General features: G+C 37.5%; 2 protein-coding genes across 2 annotated transcripts; both read left to right on the top strand.

Moving 5' to 3' along the window:
• Window positions 1-762: 762 nt before the first annotated feature.
• On the top strand, window positions 763-1,964 carry LOC140035094 (glycine-rich RNA-binding protein GRP1A-like). Its single transcript, XM_072074634.1, has 2 exons — window positions 763-1,002; window positions 1,292-1,964. The coding sequence occupies exons 1-2, from the start codon at window positions 889-891 to the stop codon at window positions 1,658-1,660; spliced, it is 483 nt and encodes a 160-aa protein (XP_071930735.1). The 5' UTR covers window positions 763-888; the 3' UTR covers window positions 1,661-1,964.
• A 3,676-nt stretch (window positions 1,965-5,640) lies between these two features.
• Window positions 5,641-6,857, top strand: LOC140035095 (glycine-rich RNA-binding protein GRP1A-like). Its single transcript, XM_072074635.1, has 2 exons — window positions 5,641-5,890; window positions 6,180-6,857. The coding sequence occupies exons 1-2, from the start codon at window positions 5,777-5,779 to the stop codon at window positions 6,546-6,548; spliced, it is 483 nt and encodes a 160-aa protein (XP_071930736.1). The 5' UTR covers window positions 5,641-5,776; the 3' UTR covers window positions 6,549-6,857.
• The last annotated feature ends 17,464 nt before the right edge of the window (window positions 6,858-24,321 follow it).

Below are 24,321 nucleotides of genomic sequence, written 5' to 3'. Positions count from 1 at the left end.
ATATATTTTTTCTAGATCAAAGAAATGAAAATATTGCCTCTCTTCAAGTTCGACAGCCATCCGCATCACCAATACTTTTGCGTGATCATGGTAAATATACAGTTTTTTATATCGTCAAAGATCGTGCATTTTCATTTGTAGTACACACTCCACAAAATTCAACATAGTTAATTAAATCATCAATTTTGGCTTTCGTACTAAAAGTGGATTGATGTGAAGAGTGTTCGTACCTTCAAGAAAGATTATCAAATCGAATGCTTAGTATTTGTAAGTATTTCATTTTAACAACATTCAATTGCATTCATTTGTAGAAATATATCATTCCCTTTTTTAATATAAATTTTAATTTTTTTTTCAGGACCCATCTTTCGAAAAAAGACAGTTCTTGAATGATATACACATTCTATTATATTTCAAACTATTGTTAAACAGATATTACATTTAAATTTTGTTGGTTCAATTTTTTTATCTTTAGTTGTTCACTATTTTATTTTTTTTAATAATATCAGTACCGTGCGTAGCACGGGTATTCACACTAGGTTATAGAGTAATCGCATTTCCCAAGCATGCGTGCTGCCAATTGCGCTCGCGGCGGAATCATGCATGAACCCGCGGACGACCCCACTCCTCCATCAGGTCTCAAATTCGTCTAACCAGAGTTAGCAAATAGGAAGGGGGCAAACTCGCGCGACGCGGATTCCCTTTGGGGAGTAAACCCTAACTAACCCTAGCCGGCTAGTCCTCTTGAGCCTCTTCCTCCCTATATATTCAGCGCATTCCCCTCACCATCTTCTCATATCTCTTTTCTTCTGAGGCGGGCTCATCTCTTACTGCCCTCCCCCTTTCCTTTATTTTGCTGTCCTCCCTTTAGAAAACAGTCGGGAAAAAATGGCCGCCTCAGATGTTGAATACCGATGCTTCGTCGGTGGGTTGGCTTGGGCCACCACCGACCAATCTCTCGAACAAGCTTTCGCTCAGTACGGCGAAGTCATCGAATCGAAGGTCTGTTTGTGGTCGCAGAGATCGGATCCGACCCGATTCGGCTTTGTTGACTCTTGATCTTCACCTACTGTTACTCTGTGTTACTCTGTTACTCTTGTTACTGTTACTATTTGTGTTACTATTATTCGAAATACCCTGAAACGGTACGTTCTGTCTTCCTCTTTTTATCCCCAAAGAGACGAAGATTGAATCGTTAATTGTGTTTCAGATCTAATGATTAAATTCTGGATCTATCTGCCTTCGGATCTGATGTTTCTTTTTCTTCTCTTGTGGTGAATTCATCATTCAGATCATTAACGATCGCGAGACTGGGAGATCCAGGGGATTCGGGTTCGTGACCTTCAGGGATGAGCAATCCATGCGGGATGCGATTGAGGCGATGAACGGCCAGAATCTCGACGGGCGTAACATCACGGTCAACGAGGCTCAGTCACGCGGCAGCGGCGGGGGCGGAGGCGGATTCCGCGGCCCACGCCGTGAGGGTGGAGGTGGTGGCTACGGAGGTGGCCGTCGCGAGGGAGGATACGGCGGTGGAGGTGGCTACGGTGGTGGCCGTCGCGAAGGTGGTTATGGAGGTGGTGACCGTGGCTACGGCGGCGGTGGCGGGTCTCGTTACTCCAGAGGCGGTGGTGCTTCAGACGGAAACTGGAGGAGTTAAATTTTAGGAGCTTTTTAGGGGTGGGGGTGATCTGTTCAAGGTGGTTGCGTTGAGTTGTCTTAGATGTTTCCCTCGCCTCCTTTTATGGGGGGTTGGGGTGGGGTGTTGTGTTGTGGGGTCTGGGTAGTGGTTGTTTGGAATTTACGATTATGATCTGTTGAAGTATTAAGTTTGGGTTTTGTAAAGATGGAAAGTCTAAAGTAGATGGATGAATGTGATGTCCGGTCGTACATCAGAAAAATTAAATGTTATGAACCAATATACAATATTCAAATCCAATTTAGAATATTCATTTCGAGGTAAAGATTATGACGCCTTAATAATTAGACTTGACTGTTAAAACTCTAGTCGTGTCTTGAGTTTCAAGAGCCCGTAGTGGGCAGTAATAGTCGCGTCTTGGGTCTACAACCCTGTAGTGCGATAGTAACACTAATTGGTAAAAGAATGCATGAAAACCCTATTCACTTGGTACATTATTACTACTGTTTATCAAAGTTGAAGTGATAGACAAACACTTGATTCTTTTTTTTTTCTTGAAAGAACACTTGAGATGATGAAACGGTCAGCACCGATACACTGCTTCGTCTTTTATTCCGCCTTGCGATTTGAATATACATGAAAAGAAAGGTGGGCTATATAGTTGCTTTCTTGCGGAATGTATTTGACGGAGTAAATTAGTTTGACAAGCATTTTAAGAAGCTGATTATTACGAGAAGAAAAATATACATAGTAAGAAACGCACAAATAGGTGCTAGTACTTGAGTACAAGATGATGCATGCAATTACAGTTTATGTTGACTACGGCTTTGAAAATCTTCGCATCGCCATGTTCGCAACTGCTCAAATCTGCAAACGTGATGATTGGTGGTAGTTGCTAGTTTTGTCCTGGTTAATGGGAGTCGTTATTAGGTGAATCAGTTTCAAAATTTTAGACGAGGGAGGGAAAAAAAATGGATCAGTTCAGTTCACGTCAAAATATGGGTCTGAGCGGACGAGCCCATTAAGAAGCTACCTGTATGCGGGCTCATTCGACTCTCCAGAGAAGGCCCAAGAAGGACTTCGAAAGGCTCGTCGCTGCACTTCCCCAACCCAGCAGACCTAGGTCCCGTTTGGAACATGAGTTTTTTGAAAGTTTGTCCAAAATTTTACTGTTGTGCACTATATAAGTTTTTAAACAAATTTTTTAAGATAAAATTTTATTTTTTCCTTTTCTTTCTTTTCTTTCCTCTCTTCTTCTTCTTTTTCTTCCTTCCCCTTTCCCCCTTCCCCTTCCCTTCACCGTCACTTCTGCTCCGACATTGAAGAACCATCTGAAGGTTCCAAATTTTTTTCCTTTTCTTTTTCTCTATCTTTCCTTTTTCTTTTCTTTCCTCTTTTCTTCTTCTTCCTTCCCCCACCCTCTTCCCTTCCCCGCCACCTCTGCCTCCAGCTTTGAAGAACCAACAACCATGGTCAAGACAATTTTTTGTTCTTTTTTTCTTCCCATCTTCTCCCTCTCGGCTCCCCTTCACCCTCCTCCTCTCCCTCCCGAAGCCAGAGAACCAGCTGGCAGCAGCCATGGTTTTTTTTTTCTCTCCCTTCTTCTCCATCTCCCTCTCCCCTTTCCTACTCTCCTCTCCTTCCCCCTCCCCTTTTGCCCAATGTGGTCGCGTGACGAGATCGCTCCTTGACTAGCTGTGATCGACCAGATTGCAGCTAGGGGAAGGGGGAGGGTGGCCAGGGAGGAAGGAGAGGAAAAAAAAAAATAGCCAAAAGAGAGGTTGCAGATCGGTCAAAGGGGGAATGGGAGGTTAGGGGAGGGGGAGGAGGAGGGGGAAAGGGAGAAAGGAAAAAAAAAAAAAAAAAAAAAAAGGAGGCCGGCGCCGAATGCTGTGGTGGAGGTGGAGAAAGGGGAAAAAAAAAAAAAACAGGTCTCTAATGTTTTCACTACTAATATTGCACCCCAAAACTGGGACTTGCAACTTCTTCTTAACATTCCAAGCACTTGAAAAGTTTTTTTTTTTTTTTAAGAATTAAAAAGCAAATATAGGGAAGCATTGATCATGATAGTCACATCTCGACCCCCAAAAAAAAAAAAAGATGAGAGAAAAGATAGCCACGTCTCATCTTTAAATGCACTTCATGAACTCCAGTCTTCAGCTTCAATTTTCTCATTTGAAAAAAAAAAATCTCAAATGGGTTTGTAAACATAAGAAATTTTGTCTTTTTTTTTTTTGGGGTTTTCAAGTCATCAATCTAAATAAGAAATTTTAAAAATTCTAAAAATTTAAAAACTCCTCAAATTGGCCGAAAATGCTTAACCAATAATCCTTCTTTTGGTTTGAAAACACTTTGAATACATTCTTAAAACAAATTTTTTTTGTATGTTAGAATACCTATTTTTATATTGTATCTATCAAAATTACACATTTGTATAACTTGTTTTTATTTTTAACTTTCTATTAAATGCTAGTATCAATTTTGAAAAAGAAATTATAACAACAAAGGGCGCTTTAAGAATAAAAACATCTTCTTCATCCAAAAAATGTGTTTTTAAATAACGTGTTTTAAAATGGGTCGATAATAAATTTATAAAAATTTAAAAGTAAGGAAAGCAAGTGGTCTTTTAAAGTTAAGCGATGCTTAGTGAAGATATCATGAAACCTCGAGGAAAGTTTCTGAAATTATCCCCTTAAAATATCTACCACCGGTTTGTCACGTGACCGTGGGCTCCTCTGAAATATCTTGGCAACCCCATCTTTAACTCTGGTTAAGTCCAATAAGTTAATCAGAGCAACTTGAATCACTGAACAGCGCCCGTGACACGTGCATTCTTCACGCAGCCCATCTGATTGGACTGCTTTGGTAATTGATCGAAGCATTCAACATTTCCTTTCTGGGCAATTGTCACAGAAGTATTCTATTTAAATTTGTATTTACTTTCACATATTTAATTTTTGTTAAATATAAAACTTATTTGTTAAATATAAAACCTACCAATTTCTCTTTCATAAAAATATTAGTATAACACGTTTTTAATTTTAGTTACAGATATTTATGAGTGTGTTTGGATTGAGATAATTTGCAATAAAATAATTTACTTCACAAATCTCAATCACCTTTTTATCTTTCCAATCACTTTTTTATCTCACACAAATCACATCACATAAAGTATTACAGTAATTATCTCAAATAAATCATCAAAATAAACTCTTATCCAAACAAACTCATATGTTTAACATAAATTAAATAATTCAGTATAAAATACTCATAAAGAACCAATACTTTGTTCATGTAATTGAGGAAAATCATAAAAAATTAATACTTTATGGGCTATTTCTTTTTTTAAAAATATTTAACTTATATTAAATATATAGCCTACCAATTTTTTTGTAAGAATATTAATGTAATACTTTTTGAATTTTACTTAGAAACATTGATGTATTTATTATGATTCATAAATTAAATATTTGAGAGTAAAATGCCTATAAAGCATTGGTACTTTGAATAGATAATGCCTATTTATCCATAAATTACACCCCTTAAAGTTTATTAATTGATTTGTAATACTTTGTCATTCCTTTACTAATACTACTTGGCATGTAGCACAAAGGACAAATCTAGCACAAATTTCTCATTTTATTTTCTAAAATAATATTTTAATGATCTGGACTGAACATGCAAAGAATCAGTAAGTTTAAGAGATGTCAGTGCTATTTCTCAAATCACAGGGAGGTGAGTGCAAGTGTCAGAAACCTTAAAGGAGGTTACTGCAATTTTCCCTTGGAATTATAGAGTAATCGCATTTCCCAAGCATGCGTGCTGCCAATTGCGCTCGCGGAGGAATCATGCATGAACCCGCGGACGACCCCACTCCTCCATCAGGTCTCAAATTCGTCTAACCAGAGTTAGCAAATAGGAAGGGGGCAAACTCGCGCGACGCGGATTCCCTTTGGGGAGTAAACCCTAACTAACCCTAGCCGGCTAGTCCTCTTGAGCCTCTTCCTCCCTATATATTCAGCGCATTCCCCTCACCATCTTCTCATATCTCTTTTCTTCTGAGGCGGGCTCATCTCTTACTGCCCTCCCCCTTTCCTTTATTTTGCTGTCCTCCCTTTAGAAAACAGTCGGGAAAAAATGGCCGCCTCAGATGTTGAATACCGATGCTTCGTCGGTGGGTTGGCTTGGGCCACCACCGACCAATCTCTCGAACAAGCTTTCGCTCAGTACGGCGAAGTCATCGAATCGAAGGTCTGTTTGTGGTCGCAGAGATCGGATCCGACCCGATTCGGCTTTGTTGACTCTTGATCTTCACCTACTGTTACTCTGTGTTACTCTGTTACTCTTGTTACTGTTACTATTTGTGTTACTATTATTCGAAATACCCTGAAACGGTACGTTCTGTCTTCCTCTTTTTATCCCCAAAGAGACGAAGATTGAATCGTTAATTGTGTTTCAGATCTAATGATTAAATTCTGGATCTATCTGCCTTCGGATCTGATGTTTCTTTTTCTTCTCTTGTGGTGAATTCATCATTCAGATCATTAACGATCGCGAGACTGGGAGATCCAGGGGATTCGGGTTCGTGACCTTCAGGGATGAGCAATCCATGCGGGATGCGATTGAGGCGATGAACGGCCAGAATCTCGACGGGCGTAACATCACGGTCAACGAGGCTCAGTCACGCGGCAGCGGCGGGGGCGGAGGCGGATTCCGCGGCCCACGCCGTGAGGGTGGAGGTGGTGGCTACGGAGGTGGCCGTCGCGAGGGAGGATACGGCGGTGGAGGTGGCTACGGTGGTGGCCGTCGCGAAGGTGGTTATGGAGGTGGTGACCGTGGCTACGGCGGCGGTGGCGGGTCTCGTTACTCCAGAGGCGGTGGTGCTTCAGACGGAAACTGGAGGAGTTAAATTTTAGGAGCTTTTTAGGGGTGGGGGTGATCTGTTCAAGGTGGTTGCGTTGAGTTGTCTTAGATGTTTCCCTCGCTTCCTTTTATGGGGGATTGGGGTGGGGTGTTGTGTTGTGGGGTCTGGGTAGTGGTTGTTTGGAATTTACGATTATGATCTGTTGAAGTTGGTCTTGTTTATGGTTGCTTTGTTACAGTACTTACTTTTTTGACCGCTGGTTCGTTGGTTACGTTTTATGTTATTGTCCTCGTGAAAAAAGAAATCGAAATTTACAGAGTTCCGTGGAATGAAGTAAATTAAGGTTCAGAATCACCATGATTTTTTTTGTCTCGTTCGATCACTGATGATCTGGAATTATTTGTATGTGTATGATGTTCTATTTTCCTCTGCTTACCAGATTTAGTGCTGTTGTGATCTGCTCTGTCGCGTATCATATGCCCGCTCTGTTACCAGAATGTCAAAACATTGCTCTAGCTTAGCTGGTTGGAAAAAATGTTTTTTTTTGGGGGGGGGGGGTCATGGACTGCTACAGTGCTACTCTGGTGCTGGTAGTATTCAATTGTGTCTCTTTTCAAATTTTGGTTAGGACGAGGAGGAAATGAAGGGGAAGAAAATCGCCCTTCACTTGCGCAGATGTCATTGCTTAGTTGGCTTGAATGGAGAAATTAGCAGTGCCCAAGTTAAATTTCAGACTCCCCTAGACAGTGGATTTCACTAGCGTCATGATATTAACCTCTACTCTGTCTTGGATTTCTGCGGGCGTGGTTTGAAAAATACTACTCCATATGCTGTGCTACGTAGAACTAATTGTCAGATTGAGCTTTTGGCCCTAATTCAACCTGGAATTCTTTGCCAAATTTTAACAGGAAACCCACAGGAGGGGCGAGGTGTCTCGCCTCTAGTGTTGCACATTGTCCCTTTATTTGGGTCATTCGAACATAATTATTAGCATCTGTGTTCTCTTCCATTCCATTCCTCTTGATTTTTTTTATCCCTTCTGGGGTTGCTTCCCCTGCGAACTGCTGGATTCCCTCTTCTGCACAATTCTCCCATGGCCGTCCTGGATACCTCCATTGCCATTGCTTTCTCGCTCTTCTTGGGAAGTAAGAGATATGCAAATTAACAAGTATTATCTTCCTTTTTTTTCCCACTAAAACAGGGGATGCTAATAAATTTCGATTAATATAAAAGATTAAAATAGCATAAAGCAGAATTTGCTAGAGAAATTCGCTCGGGACCCTCGTCCTGGTTGCAATTGGAACTTAATAAAGTTACGCTATGGGCATGACCCGGACGAGCCCATCTAGACCACACTCCCTCGCTTCCTGATTTTACCGGTAGAACTTGGGCGGGAGCACTGGCAAGTGAGAAATTGACGTGGGCTTTACCTACTGTGGGTTCAGAACCTGTCGAAGTGCAGCTGGGCTTTTGCCAATACATGGCCAGCTCAGTTTAGATCAGACCCACGGGATCTTTCGGAAAAGCTACTAGCATGATCATTCATTACCTTGAAATTCAAGAGTGGCTTGAATCATATATTTCATACATCGACGTTCTTGTGTCCCACTTTTAACTTTTTCATCTTAAGTTGCATCGATAGCTAACTTTTACGTCTGAAGTATTGACGCACAATCATCCTTCCGAATTAGTAGGATATTATGGCAGTCGATTTCTTGGAAGCAAGATTTGAATAAACCAAACTGGAGCATGGATTGTTTTATATGGTACCAAATTAGACTAACGAACAAATATCATCTTCTGACTGGTTTGCCATTTGCGCAATCGAACAAATATAAAATTCATATCAACTTCCTTCGCCGGCATAAATGCTTTTGAGTTTGATGCGTACCAATCCTGCTGGTGTACGCTTACCTTTTTTTTTTTTTTTTTTCTTTTTTGAGCCACGCCTTATGGCCCCTACGTTACGTATGTCTAAACCCGTTCTTGCTTGTTCTACTCGTGCAGGCTTCTTCCTTGTTGATGAAAAACATTTTGTACGAGTATACATATGGCAATACTAGGGGACCGCCCGCCCACAACACGGGTGTTTTGACTTGTGGGTTGGTTTTTGTGTATTAACTTCTAGATGTTGGTGGCTATAAGTGCAGTTGTATGAGTTGTAGTGCATTACAAAATATGTATGTGTGAAAGGGCTTGTAGGAAATTATAAATTTTAGCCATGAAAACAGAAGAATGATACACAAAATTGCAATGAGAAAAATTGCAATAAGTGTAGTTGCAGCAAAAGAAACAAGCAAATTTCCAACACTCACAATAAGGACACCAGAAAATTTCCCCATCATGGGTTGAAATGGAGGTCCAACAAATTTCTCAACTGCTTTACGTCTCTTATAATGTTGTGGTTGTTTTTCACTAATTTTTTCTTTTTACTCAATGGATAATGAACCATATCTCTGACTTGATCTTTCATTGCGAAATTGTTTTTTAGTAATAAATTTATCGTTACATCCAACCATCCTAGATATCAGTGCAAATAAGGTTAATTTTGCATCTGCTATCATAACGGTGGCAAACATAGGAATGCCTAATAGTTTACATCAGTTTTAACCAACAACAACTCAATTCCAATAAATAAGAGCAACTGCAAAATGATGATGGTAAATTAAATACTGAAAGCAAAACTTTTGTCAAGTAGGCTAATCCAAGCAACCACCAAAGGCTAGTGGCCACCACCGAAGCATTAAAGTTTGGTGGGGGTGGGAGGCAAGGGTTCACCATCAAAGCATCAAATCTTGTCTTCCACCAATTATCACATTAAAAATGGCTTTGCTTAAAAAAATTCAAATGGGTGCGTAGTACACTTGTTTGATTTGGTGTGGTTTAATCCCCTTCGGATTACTCCTAAACCCCCTTAGATCCACTCTCTCCCCCTAGTATATGATGGATTAGATTATACAATAGTTATCATTTTTGAAAAAAAAAAAGTAGGCTAAACCAAACATTTAAATTAATAAAGCACAATAAGCAGAGATAGCTACACAAACAGTCACACTATTGGGCAAAGAATCCTATACAAGGTGTTAACAATATACAATTTTTTTTTTTGTCAATTTCTGAGAGAACTCAGGCTTTTAGCATATAAATCGAAATCCCCGAACAATCTTCAAAAGCCGGCAACTTTTGAAGACATCTAGGGGACTTATAAACTAACCCCCCAAACCCCCCCCATAGTCGATGTAGGATAGAACCTCCACAGGGATCTTGCTACTAGAAAGTAAAGACCCCCCAAGTACCCCGTAACGGAGAGTTCTGTCTTTTTGTCAATTTCGGAGAGAACTTAGACTTTTAGCATATAAATCGAAATCCCCGTTAACAATATACAATTGGCATGCACCTTTTGTTTTGTGGAGTGAAGATTCAGAGCTTACCTTCACCAAAAATCCCTATATGCAGACCATTTTTTTCTCACTGCTCAGCCGACTACAAAAGTAAAATTGACAATTCACAAATATAGTTAGCAAATATTAAAAAATTCCCCATGCACAGTAACACGTCTAATATACTTCCTACACATAAAAAATGGTGAAATTGCAGCAGGAAGTGAATATACCTTTCTAAACAAAAGAGCAAACGGACCACAAATATGTGAGCCAAGATTCTTTAATATGTATAGAATTTCCATTGCCGCCCAAAAGTATTGCAATAATATTTGTATTGACCGCAAATGATGCTTCACTTGTTGCGGTTACACTATTCATCGGTTACACAAGTGATTTTTCAATTACCCTCCATGAAAGCTCTCTCCAACAAAGCTTTATCACTCTTATGTCAAATTTAAGCCATTAAGTTCATTATTTAAAAGCTATGTGCCCCCTTAAGAGGGCATTATAGGCAACCAACATTGGCAAAAGTATTACCATGTTGTATGATAGGCTTCACCATTTTCTCCTTACTTTTCTCTGACCAAAATACCACTATAGAGAATAATGCTCATTTCCCAACGGTCTGTCACAACCTAGCCAAAAGGGCAATATAGAGAGTACACTATTATTACAACATCAACCAGCTTGTACTCTTTGCACAAAATCCACCATGTCATTTTTTCACTCCCTAAAATACCCCTCCATAAGACAGATGAAAAATTCCCAAGAGTTAGATGCTAACTGCTTTTTATATATGTATAGGAAACAACTAACCAAAGATCGCATGACTTGGGGTTTTTTCTTCTTTTTTTTTTCCCAAAGAAAAAAAATGAAAACGCCCTTCAACCCAACGTCTCCGGACTCGCCCTCTGGAGTCTGAGAGCAGATCCTCTGTCCAATATTTTGTGTCCAATTTTCTGTCAAATATGAAACTACGTAGTTTCACTTATTATATCTGCTGATATGGTAACTAAAAATAGGTGGCTGTTTGGCTGCCTTATACTTCTTTTTCTTTCTTCTTTTTTGGGTTTCCTTTTATTTACACAACTTTGTTACAATTCTCATCTTTTTTAAATATTCTTTTGTATTTGAAATCCTTGATACTTTGTTTTAAAAAAGATGAGAACCGTAACAAAGTTGTATAAATAAAGGAAACCCAAAAAGAAGAAAGGAAAAAGAAGTATAAGGCAGCTAAACAGCCACTTATTTTTAGTTGCCATATCAGCAGATATAATAAGTGAAACTACGTAGTTTCACATTGGACAGGAAATTGGACACAAAATATTGGACAGATGATTTGCTCTCCTGGAGTCTAGCCTATTTCTGTATTCCACTTATAAAGCTAAATTTTGAACAAGTTGCACAGTTAACCTTTCAATATGGAAAATAGGTCATATTATGCATCCGCTAACAATTGGAAATCATGCATAGGTGTGTTTGTATAGTCAAGTTTTTAAATATTATTTTACTTGCACCATAAATATATTTTTAATTATTTTTATCTCACATACGTCATATCATAAAAAGGTGCTATAGCAATTATTCCAAATAATATTGCTACATGACCTTACTGTGGAAGTTGTGATCTTTAACTGATTATTCAAGTTATTTTGACTAAACTTCCTAGCATACAATGTTAGCTTTATATATATATATATATATATATATATATATATATATTAGTTCATGGGAGACTTCAAATTTCACAAGATAAAAAGGATATAGGAAAGAGTTTAAAAGTGACACCAAGAAAATTCTGGTTACCTAGACTAATGTTTGGATAGAGTATTATTTGAAATATTATTTAGAATAATTACAGTAGTACTTTTTGTGATGTGATATATGTGAGATAAAAAGTAGTTGGAAATATAAAAAGGTAGATTAGAAAATGTATTTATGATACAAGCGAAATATTATTTGAGATAAATTTGCAATCCAAACACTTCCGTGAACCATTATTCAATACTAGAAGAAAGGTCTTGGGGGCCATTTTGAAGTCTTTGACGTTCAAGGAGTAGATTTTGGGCTATATTAAGTGAATTTCTCTCAAGGAAAAAAGAAAAAGAAAATAAACAAAGAATTAAGTAGGATTCCTCTTCCTGATATTTATTTTTCCCTAAGCTGGTGATCGTAGTCTATAGACCAGCATCCACCTCATTTTACTCGAAGGACATAATTGCTTTCTGGACCATGGAATTAGGAGCCCAAGTTACCATATATTTTGCCCCAACTTGTGGGTCGGACCACTCCCCAAAAGTGGCCACCCTCCGTTTAAAAGTGGTACTGACAGAAAAAGCATCCGCAGACGTTATTTTCTCTACTAACTTAGGCTCTCCCATTTCCACGATTAGATTCCGAAAACAAATATCTACACCGAGACTTGCATAAGTTTTCGTAACAAAAATTCCCTTCTCAATTTTCTACCTACAGATTCGTAGAAAGTAGAAGAAAATAATAAATGCCTAGACAGAGGACTGAGAGGAGGAATTTTCAGCCAATCATCAGCTGAGGTCCATCATCTGTGGACTGGATCCGATGAATATGACACGGGCAACTTGTTTATCGGGGCCGATTCAAGCTCAAATTCTCCAAAGTTGCTATACGGCAAGTCTTTCCGCCATGCTTTATTCAGTTGGGACACTTTTTTTTTTTTTTGAGATCGATAAAGTATATTCTTCTGTTGGAGCTATCTGAACCTTTCGATTGTGGGGTGGGAGTGATGTTAATTTAGTTTGGTCCTTTCTTGTCACCCTGCAATCATTGCGATTTGGTCGTGTGAACTTTGGAAAAGTGACAAAGGATAGTATAGATCAGATTTAGAATATTTCCATTGGACGAGATTCTCAAACATTTTCTTGCCGGTGATAAATGTTGAATGAGGTGGTCACTAAATTGAATGGCAGAATGAGTTTAACCAATTACACTGAAGGGTGAAGATAATACGATCAATTGTTTCCTCTCTTTTCTTTTCTTTTCTTTTTTTGTTATTTTTTTGGTTTGTATCCTTACTACTAACTTTCCGACAAGTTTGAAAATGGACAGGGGAATGAAGTAAGGCAAGATTTTCTCTAAAAATCTGGATTAGGTAATTCCTTCCGACTACCAATTCACTTAGTCGTCATTATCAATAGCTTGGATTCCTGCTTACTTAGAACAACTTGCTAGTTTTCTGCTACTTCATGTTGTCGTCCATGTGTAAAAAGAACTTGGTAAAACTTTTTATAATCACACAAAAGCTTTTACTGTTAGGTTGGAAGGATATTAATGTGGTGCTAGTAATAAAATTGACTGCAGTTGAGTACAAATTCCATCAAAGAAGGCCAATTAAAACTGTCACATTTAGTGATAAACTGGTGGGAGGCATCGAAGACCGCCAATACTTAAGTCTTTGGTGGTGACCACCCGACTAAAGGCCTAGTGACTTAAAGCCTGTCTATTCAACAAAGGTCCTTTTCAATTCTTAAGTGTGTGTATGTGTGTGTGTGATTTTCTACGATTCCATCTTGAAAGGCACATATCCATGGTGGAATTACATGCGATTTGAGTGATGCCATTGCCACCACGGGCCTAATATCCACAATTTCCACCATCAGGAAATCACCACGGTTTTCCCTCTAGTTTAGGGATGGATTCCTACGCTAGAGCCATTACACTAAAAAAAAAAAAAGATAAAAAGCAAAAAAGCTTCATATGGTAAATCTAATATACACAAAAGTCGTTCGTGGTTTCAAAATGCACAAAATGACACTTCATTCTTTGAACTAAATTGTAAAGGTGACGAAATTCATTAAAATTAACGGGAACGGGCGAAATGACAAAAATGTCCTGACATAACAAAGCAAAAGGCAGTTCAACAAAATCACTTGGTTCATTCTCCAGAGAGAGATAATTGGGGTCTAAAGAGTACAACAAGTATATTTGTTAAAAATTATGTATAAAAAGTGTTTTTAAGTTTCAATAAGTCATTTCTGTTAACTTTAATGAATTTCATTACTTTTATAATTTAGTTCAAAATATGAGGCGTCGTTTTGTATATTTTAAAATTATATAAAAATTTTTTTGTATATTAAATTTATCGCAAGGACTTTTATATTTTTTACCCAAAAAAATATCACATCTTCGGTTCCAATGCAAGCTGAGCATTTTCAGCAGACAGACTCATTAAAGCTGTTTCTTTTGTTTGGGGGTCCCCCGGGGAGGGGGTTGGGGGTTGGTTGGTTGGTTCAACAGTAAGTTGCAAGGATTCTGCCCACACAGCCAAAAAGGTAGATTTTTTTTTTGTGTTGGTTTTGGGTGGCGGCGGCTACTTGCTGACTGCTTCATAAAATAAAATACTAGTAAAAGTTTTGTTGGTTAGGAGATTGGTAGTGTGTGGCCTAAGAAATAAAATCCCGCAGTAGCTAATGGATCAGAGAACAGATTTTGTAAATGATCTTCTCCTCCAATTACGGGACCTTCGACTGGCATCTTATCTCCTCAGTTGTGGCGAAAAAACAGATCACGTAGACGGTTTGCTGACATTTAAGGGTAGCCTTTTTTGGTCCCTCACACTCTTGTGTTCATCAGATTCGGGGATCAAATACTATGCAAGCAATCGTTTGGTAAAACGCTCCAAAATGAAATTTGGAAATTTCCAAGCAAACTGACATAGATTCAAAAAAAGTATACCGACCTGCTATTCATTGAGGTATTATAAATAATTGAGATAAGAGTGTATTCTGCTAAAATGTTTTTTGTTGCCCAATCATTTTTATTTCATCCAGTTGGATAAAGATTAGGCCTATCAATTGGGTCTAATGAGTCGGGCTTTGATGAGTTCAAACTCAACTCATTTAATTTGAAACATTTTCGGGTTTCGGGTTATGAGTTTTAGGTTCGTAAATGTGAAGCTCATACTCAGCTCACATAATATTCGGGTTGTGAGCCTTAATCGGGTTTAGCCCAAACTCACTTATTACTCCTTAATTTTCTTAATATAATTACTATAACTATTAAGTTGTAAAACTAATTTAACATTTACAAGACTATAATATTAAAACTAAACATGAACAAATAATAGTTCTTAAAAAGTATATAAACCAAAATTTTTTTCAACAATATTTATATTTAATCCATTTAAAATGCATGAAAAATAGTAATAAAACATGCGATCATAAGCCAATACATCTTTAAAAGTTGAAACTTTTTTTTATAATCTTGTGATTTAAATCCAAATATGCTTGATGATTTTTGTGTTTGTAGACCAAAAAAAAATCAACCAATAATATGCTAATACAAAAATTTACTCAACCAATAAGAAAAATTAGAGATTTAGTTATGCATTACTAATATTGGCTCTCAAGAAAGCTCATGAAAGAGTCTTTAGATGTATTTTTGTGTTTTGTAATTTATATATATATTTAGTATTTAGTAAAAATATATTTGGATATATAATTATACATAATATCAAAATATAAATATTATATATATAGGTAATTAAAGGTCCGAACCTATATCGGGTTTGAGCCTAATAAGGCCCAAACTCGACTCACATTTAATTCGGGCCTAATTTTTAGGCTCAAACTCAGACCGACTCACTAAATGATCGGGCTCATCGGACTTTCTGTCGGGTCGAACGAGCCGAGCTCGAGCTGACCCAACCCTATTGACAGTCCTAATAAAGATAGGACTTCCAATGCGGGCATCATGAACATGAAGCAAACGAGAAAAGAAAAGATTGGCGATGTAGCAAGAGAATTTGTCCAAAGAGAAAGTGATCAAGTACCATAGGAATAACACTTCCAAAATGCAATGGTACAGACGAGAGGCACGCTGTCAATTAATTTAATGGTGGCAAAAGGATTCCAAGTTCGAATGCTTAGAGATAATTTGGGCAAGATGAGTTTTAGATATACTCTCTCCGTCCCACTTTGATAGTCCTATTTTTCATTTTCGTCTGTTCCAAATTGTAGTCCATTTTATAATTAAAGAATGTAGTTGTCTTTTAATTTTTCTAAAACACCCTTATTTAATGTAAGTTGTTATTATTTTAAATTACCTTATTTAATATAGATTGTTAGTATTGAATACAGTCTACCCCATTTAATGCATTTGGATTTTCTAAAACATATTGATATATGAAAAGCCAACTTTATTTAATGTAAGGGTATTTTAGAAAAATAGCAATCTAAATTTGTTTTTCCAACAAAATTAACTATTTTTTCTTAAAGTGTGTGAAAAAAAAAACTAGGACTATCAAAATGGGACAGACGGAGTATATGAGATTGGATTGGTTAGAAAAATATTATTATTGTTACGTTAATATTGACTGTAGAGTAATTATTGTACAAATGTGTCTTCCTTTGTATGATGAAATGCTTAGTAATTTTAGACAATATTTCAAAATAGGTATGACCCACTTTAGTCCTCTCATATTAGTCTCGTGACCTGTATAAAACTACTTGGACACAGCACCATGTTTTTTCATTTCCATTTAAATCCCGCCCAGATTCTGCCCATTTGACCTCTCTGCACCAAGCTCTGTCCCTGGGAATCACAGTCCACGAACTTGCGTAAACAGGCCATGCATGCTTTACCAAAATTAGTTGTTAGATTTCCAAAACACGGCATAATGAGCAAGAGAGATTGACGGTGGCAGATGAAAACATGAAAATAAAGAGAGAGAAAGGAGAGAGATTGGGCTTTTTCCTCTCTTGTGGAGGTCTGGTAAGTGGGAAAAGTAACACGATCTGTTGTGGAGATTTTATTCCCAGAATCAAGACTGAGAGGGAAAGGTAAATCAGAGGCAACTGGACCAAGCGGATGCTCTCCGTTTTGGCCTAAGCTCAAAAAGAGAAGGAGACAAAAGATTCTGTATGGCATTATTATTGTTTTTTACTGATACGGGGGCTGCCCGTCACTCACATTGCCCTCAAATCAACTGCTACGGATTTCCCGCGTCATTTCTTGTTGGGATAATTTCAAAAATCTCCCCTGAGGTTTATCATCATAATGTCACTCAGTTTTTTTTTTTTTAAATTTTTAAAATCTCATTTATCTCCCTTGTCAATTTGACAAGACTAAATATTCCTATCAAAGGTCACAAACTAACAACATGACCCTTGCTCTTAATAACTATTTAATCAAAAAGTCAAAACAAAATAAAATTTTAAAAGCAAAAAATGTAAAAGCAAATTGCTAGCTAATAATAGTCCATATTTCTTTTACATTGGAGTCATGGTGGGATAGCAAATGACGTGAATAAATTAAGTGTAATCAAGATCAACCACTTAGGAGAATTTTAGAGAGTAATTAAACACCCTAAAAAAAAATTTCGTGCATAGTTACACTTAAGAAAGTCAAGATATTTTTTTTTGTTGGAGAAATATGTTTTAATTCATGATATAGTTAAAGTTGTATCGAAAACTAAAATAATCTCTTCATGCGTGTGAAATTTTCAAAGTGTAAATTTTGCTCTTATTTCAATACAACTAAAATAAATAGTTTACGCTAGAAATGCCAATTCAAGAGAGATAAGTGAGATTTTAAAAATCTCGTGATAGTATGAAAAATCTGGAGGGAGGTTTTTGTTTGAAATTATCCCTCTCTTGTTTGAACATTTCATCGTCAAGTGGCAATAAAAGTACTAACTGGTCAGCACTAACCCACTGCCTCAGTGCAACTGCATTATATGTGTTCAATTCAGCCCCCAAAGTCCAGTTCCAAGTTGACTTCAACCACCGGATTGTAACCACAAATTCACTCTACCTTTTAAAGTTTAACTGACAGATAAACACTACTACTTAGTTGCAGGCATTCAGAACCTAAAAATAAAACATAGCACTACTACTTTATTTATTTTTCCTAAATGAGTTTTGAGTTCGGGCATCATCATTATTGATAGGTCAACACGACTTCCTGTACATGCCAGTGATGTATAAAAATCCTGCAACTTGTATCCTGAATCCTACGATAGCACTTATGTCACTTATGTCGGTGGTTGATACTTCCTTCTACAGAGTGCGATTTAATGCAGAATATTTCGAATCTATTCGCTTTTTGGTACCCAGCTCAGCCTGAACAAATCGAACTTACAATTATGAGACTCAGTCCCTAACACGTAAGTCCCTCCTTGGGCTTGGCTCCCCTCGTTATAAACTCGTTCTGTAAGCTTAGTGGGTTCAAATTTCATCCGTAAGAAAAAAAAAAAAAAATTTAAGTGCGGTGTCATAACACTTTTTTGATATACTCATAATTGTATATCTATTAGCACCTAACATATAAGTCTCCTTAGGCTTCTCTCCCCGATAGATAGATTAGAATAGAATAGATTACACAATTGTTACCGTTGTTCGAAAAAAAAAAACTCATTGTATTATTTTATTTATTCAAGATTCCTATTTATTGTGTTTGTGTCGTTTTTTCTCTTGGCTGTCGTATATATATATTTTTTTGTTTCTTCTTCTACTTCTTCTTCTTTTTTTTTTTTTTAAATTTAAAAAAACCCTTCAAAAACTCAGACCCACCAAATTTGCTTTTTTTTTTTTTTTTTTTAAAAACGAAATGGAAACCTTTGTTGGCTTGCCTTCGTCCAGAAGGATAAAATCAGCGAGTCGTACGTCTAATGGAGGATAAAATCCACCGGCAATATGCAGAAGCATGCCAAAACTCAGACCCACCAAAATTGCAAGGCGATACAATCCACCTTGGAGTATTTCATTTTCCTATTACCCCAATCCACCTTGGAGGTTACTTCCTAGCTAGTTCTTTCTCATCAAGCTGTGTTTTCTTTTTTTTTTTTTTTGGGTTATATCAATAGTAATTAGCAATTTCATTAGTCTAGATATGCTAACTGCTATGTAGTGGACGTTGAAGATCAGACAGGTTTAAAAAAGTGGTTATTTGTTTTATTTCCGAACTTTTGTTGGATTGCATTATTGTTTCTTTGGAGTGGACAATCATTACGGCAACCCAGCTACCAAAGAGACTCTATGAATGGAATATCTTCATGCGGCTAAGGGAAGAACAAAAGTAAATGTAAAAGATAGACAGACTATATATATACGAAGTAAGTGCATTTTAATTTCGCTGTTTTTTTCACCGGCTCCATGTTTAACAAAAAATAAACTAAAAGACATGAAACATGATATAAGGTCACAGGACATGTATCTCAAAAATAAGATTCTCGCATGTGAGAATTGTACCATTTACGAGTTAAGGTTGCTGCTAGTCTGCAATAATAGCTTCAAAGATATACTCATCTTGACTCCACCTCCTCCTTGTATATAATGCTAACCGGCCGGCTCCCTTGAACACATAAAAAATAAAATAAAATAAAATCACAGTATGCATTTTCAGAATGTCAGAAATATCGACAAACTTTTTGTTGGCCCGGAGATCTTAAAAAAAATTGAACTCTAGTACGGCAAAATCAGAACCAAATATAATGTTCCTAACAGAGGAAGGGAAGGGAAGGGAAGGGAGAGGCTTGATTATTCGTAATGGTTGGAAGGGGTGACAAAAATGCAAATAACTGACCACCCCTCCAAAAATGCAGGATGAGGGATTTGTGTACTCATCAGTATGAAGTACATCGCACAATGTATACACTAACACAACAAATTTAGATACTAAGATAAAGAAAAGAACTATAAATATCATGATGATAACGTGAAAAAATACAACAAATTTTGTGTTTGATTAAAATTGGTGGTGTTAAATTAATCCACTTGGACAATCAACTACTGCCTGGTACAAATTTATGAAATGTTTTGACAATTGCAGAGAATCCTGATCCGCTAGTGCTGTTTTCTTGACCGCAAATAGCATAAAGATTCAGAACGGCCGGGATCCATATACGAGTGTCTAAGAAACGTGTAGATCTTTTCTTGGAACAGATGGTAGAGAGACTAGACTACAAAGTAGTGTAAACACTAAATAGTCATTGTACGGGGCTTCATCTCATCTGGACAGCTATAGAATTTGGAATGTTGTTCAGGACATAGTACAGCAGCACGCATGCATGTACACAGTAGTGACAACAGTATAATCTCTAGTGGCATTGCTCCTCAATCCAGAAAGATCATCCTAATTCCTGAGTCGTATTTTTTTGTGATCCGATGCCAGGCAAGCCCTCAAAGTCTCTCGTGCTAAACCTTCTATGCACATTCATTACCATGAAAATCACCACAGATCCTAATTCCAAGAAAGTTACCCTACTCAAACTCTCAAGCGAGTGAAGATTTGATTTGATTTGATTTTGTCAAGACAGGGAGCTAATGCTCGTGAGAAAGAATGCAGTGGATTCGGACATTTTGTTAGAGGATGGAGCATAAACTAGCTGATAGGTCGTGCCAAACGGCAGGGGATAAGTTTTGACACATACCTGCTTATAACTTATAATCCTTCCTGTCAAATTGGAAAGAAGGAGAGGACTGAGGAGGGGTGGTGGAATGAGTAGGGTTTGACATGGGTTTTCTTAGGGAGGGATGCTTGAGTTTTACGGCAAAACTACAAGCGGGTTGGGTCCGCCAAATTAGGAAGATTTTACTTTCTAAGGCAATTGGCTGTCCCGGCCGCATAAACCAACCGCATGACCTAATTTGGATTTGGTAATTAGCTGTTTAAATTAGAAATGTGAAGTTTACCGCAAACTAATCTTAAGCTTGTTCGCAAATGACAGAACCAAACGAGGAAGATTTGAATTAGTATGCCTATATATGCTTATTAGGGTAACTAATAACAATCACTTCAGATATTCTTTTTTCTTCTTATTTGCATTTTGCATATTATACGAGGCGCTGCTGTGAAGACATCATATATATATATATATATAAAATAATTGGCTATTACAAAAAAAATCCAGTACTAGCATGCATCGTGTAACTGTGCTTTCAACAAGATGGAGTATTAAATACATCACATATATATATCCCAGTACATGTGTACGTAGAAGAGGAATGTATATATAGGAACAGTAGTAGCTTCAATCCTACATTGATTGGGAACAAAAACCTGGCCCTCCCGTTGGTATGGTGCCGATGAAGGAAAGAAAATCTATGGAGGATATGACACTGACCCACAACAAAAAAAAAAAAAAAAAAAAAAAAAAAAGAAGAAGAAGAAGAGGCAACAGAATTTGTGATGTCAAGTGGAATAGCCAGGAAGGAAGAATATGTTGAGGACCTTGGAGATACTGATTCTTCTAAAAACACAAAATATTATTGTCATTGTTATTGTTATGGTTCATTGTTTCGTTTTTCCTGCGGTTCCTAAGCGGACAACACACTAAAGTTCTTCAGCTATTTGCAAGTTCTATAGGCCAACTGGCACGACCCCACCCTTCCTGAAGCTTATAAAACGCACGCACTCCTGCCAGCCTCCTTGCACAAAACAAAGCACCCCTTGCCCTCCGTTTAATTTACTGAGCTACAGCTCTCGCCCTCTTTTTTTTCTCCTTCTACTTCTAGCAGTACGTACTAGATCCATTTGCTCATTATTCCCTCTCCATTTCCTAACCTTCTTTAATTACCTGTTTGCATGGCATCAAGCTCAATTTCCTCCCGCACCACCTCATCATCAGGTTCTTGGACCGTAACACAGAACAAAGCCTTTGAAAAGGCTTTGGCCGAGTACGATAAGGACACACCTGACCGCTGGTCCAAGGTGGCCAGGGCCGTTGGTGGGAAAACCCCAGATGAGGTGAAGAGGCACTATGAAATCCTTGTTGAAGACATCAAGCAAATCGAGAGCGGTCATGTGCCCTATCCCAACTACAGGACCACCGCTTCAGGTAACTAACACCGCTACTACTGCTACTGATCATCAGAAAAGCTACATACCATACCAGCTACTTATAACAAAACTTGTCTAATTTTTTCAAACAATCCATACTGAGTGAACCCCATTAAAATTCTTTCTAATTCCTGCATTATCAGCAGACATAATTGCAGCCATATTAATTAATCAATCAATCTATATTGCGCTTTAAACTAGCACCAACAGACTCGAGCCATGGACAGGCTCATGTACGTTGTTATGTCAACCGCCGTATATGAACTAGCTTGCAGTTGTAGGGGCTTAGTGAAGATATGAGATTTATCTTTGACATGGCGCACAAGCCCTTGGATGGGACCTTTTGGGAGGGATCAGGGAATCATTTTACATAGATTTCCAAAGTAGAATAATGCGTACGAAGACGACTTTTGGACAGTCGACAAATTACCTAGTACTTCTCAATAGATGATGTGATTTATCTTCACGGTACTACTTTCTGTTCCAGAAGCTACTGTATTTTTTTTTTTCGTTGCCCCTACGTGCCTTGCCCTTTCTGCGTGCAACTAATAACTATTTCATGAAACCCTCTTGATTTTTTGTTTTCTTCTTCCTTTTTTTTTTTTTTTCGCACTAGCAAAAAGAACTTGATAGACAGTTAGAACGAAGTTTGCGTGTGGATGAGTCATGAAGTCGATAAGAATGTCTTCTTTTTTCTTTTAAAAAAAAAATTAAATTTGAAGTATACACCCTAGCTAGGCTTACGGACTCACCACCTCACCATGCAATGAAAATTAATTAGGAACAAGAATCATTAGTAGCTAGTAATCGTAAATTTTGGCTATCAAACTTTAGAAAACTAATAATGACCAGTGACATGTATATATATTGACATGCAGGGTGAAAAGGCTGGAGCTCTGGTGAAGCACAGAAGGCGTCCAGTCGTGAAGAAATTAAGATGCAAGAGTTCATTATCATTCAGCTCTGTTCTAAACGTGCATGGATGGAGCCTTTATTCAAAAAAAAATAAAGTATTTTCTACCTTTGATTTGTCAATCAAGAAAAGCAAGTAGAATATTTGTGTAATCCCAGTCGTACTATAGTACGAGTACTTGCAGTGTTTTCTACCTTTGATAAGAATGTCTTGTAAAACGTGGAAGCATTTTCGCTTTCGTTATTTTCAGTAATCAATTCCAGTCGTACTTATTACTACTAGTAAATCAATTACTGTACTATATATATAGCACACCACTCTAGTTTCCTACAGTTTGATTTGAACAGTATCTGGGCAAATTTTCAGTTACGGTCCGGTGATGATGAGAAGCAACTGCGAAAATGAAGTAGCTGGATAATCTACGTAGTTCATAGAATGGATGATACAGCAGCACAGCCTGATCGTGATACCATTTGAGTTTCAGTACTTAAATCTTATAATCTGTCCTCGTCCTCATCATCATCATCATCATCATCATCAAGGGGTCCATAAAAAAAAAAAAAAAAAAAAAACTGATCGTCCAAACTCATATATGCGCCTGATTCATGAGCCTGTTTTAGCTATAATGCCAATAGGGTCCGTCCAAGAAACCAAAAGTTATATATGCGTACGTGGGATTCCTAGATTTCTACCTGTTTTGGGGTCCAATATTATACGTCCCTCCTGTGTAAAGTCCGAAGGAACTCTTTTCAACAACAATTTGAGCACAGCCCTAAGACAGACAAGTCTAAATGACACTTCTTGTTTTTTTTTTTCTTCTTCTTTTCCCTTTCCTTCTTAGTCTACTACCAGAATTTCCGTCACAATAAATTCAAACAGAACGTTGAAATTTTTGTTACTGAACTTGAGGACAGCCTGCGTTCTCATGAGATTGAAGTCGACAGACAATCTCAGCTACCACTTTGGGCGTCCATTGAGGTAGCAGCAGTTAGGATATTAGATAAAAGAGTACTTGAAAATTAGTACTGTATTATTACAGGCACCATTTTTCATTCTTCATTTTTCGGGGCGTTGTTCCTTCAACAACCCGCACATGCAGACATTGTTGGCATTGGCACTCCAATCTCTAATCCAACTGCCTTCCCTTACGAACTGGTGAACAACTGACACCAAAACCGGGCAGGGCATAATAGGCGTTGTGTTTCTACTAAATACTTTCCGCCTCCCTTCTATCTTTCTTTCAGACATGATTTGCAAAACACAAATAAATAAATCATACAGAATTTTTTTTTCTAAAAAAAAATAAATAGACTTTGTGTTTCTAGGAAATCCCTTCAACTACCTTTCATCTTTCAGACATAATTTTCAAAAAAGAAAATAATAAATCAGCGCCCCACAAAAAATTTAAAAACTATTTACACGGTTCATATGCCTACGGTTCATGAGGCGATGGTTGCCCATCCAGACATTGGGTGGGACATTAAGTAAAATTCAGAAGTTACATATTAGTCGCACTCCATTGTTTTTTTCATTATCAAATTTTATCATGTAATTTTCATTTATTAGATTACTATATATGATGAAAAAGATAGTTAGCGAGAGTACCATTATTTAAAAAAAAAAAATAAAAAACACACAGTGCAATCAACATTTTTCTAATTTTTGCAGGCCGTATGACGCATCTCAGCATTAAAATTTTCCGTATGTA

The sequence above is a fragment of the Coffea arabica genome, chromosome 2c, assembly GCF_036785885.1.
Source record: "Coffea arabica cultivar ET-39 chromosome 2c, Coffea Arabica ET-39 HiFi, whole genome shotgun sequence".
NCBI classification, from domain to species: Eukaryota; Viridiplantae; Streptophyta; class Magnoliopsida; order Gentianales; family Rubiaceae; genus Coffea; species Coffea arabica.
Note: the sequence above shows the minus strand (reverse complement) of the source record. Positions and strands in the feature narration are given on the sequence as shown.

What these genes read in the sequence shown, in the direction of transcription:
- LOC140035095 (XM_072074635.1), top strand. Translation starts at nt 5,777, where the DNA reads ATGGCCGCCTCAGATGTTGAATACCGATGCTTCGTCGGTGGGTTGGCT. An exon ending in GCGAAGTCATCGAATCGAAG is followed by an intron (nt 5,891 to 6,179) that starts GTCTGTTTGTGG and finishes TTCATCATTCAG; the next exon opens with ATCATTAACGATCGCGAGAC.
- LOC140035094 (XM_072074634.1), top strand. Translation starts at nt 889, where the DNA reads ATGGCCGCCTCAGATGTTGAATACCGATGCTTCGTCGGTGGGTTGGCT. An exon ending in GCGAAGTCATCGAATCGAAG is followed by an intron (nt 1,003 to 1,291) that starts GTCTGTTTGTGG and finishes TTCATCATTCAG; the next exon opens with ATCATTAACGATCGCGAGAC.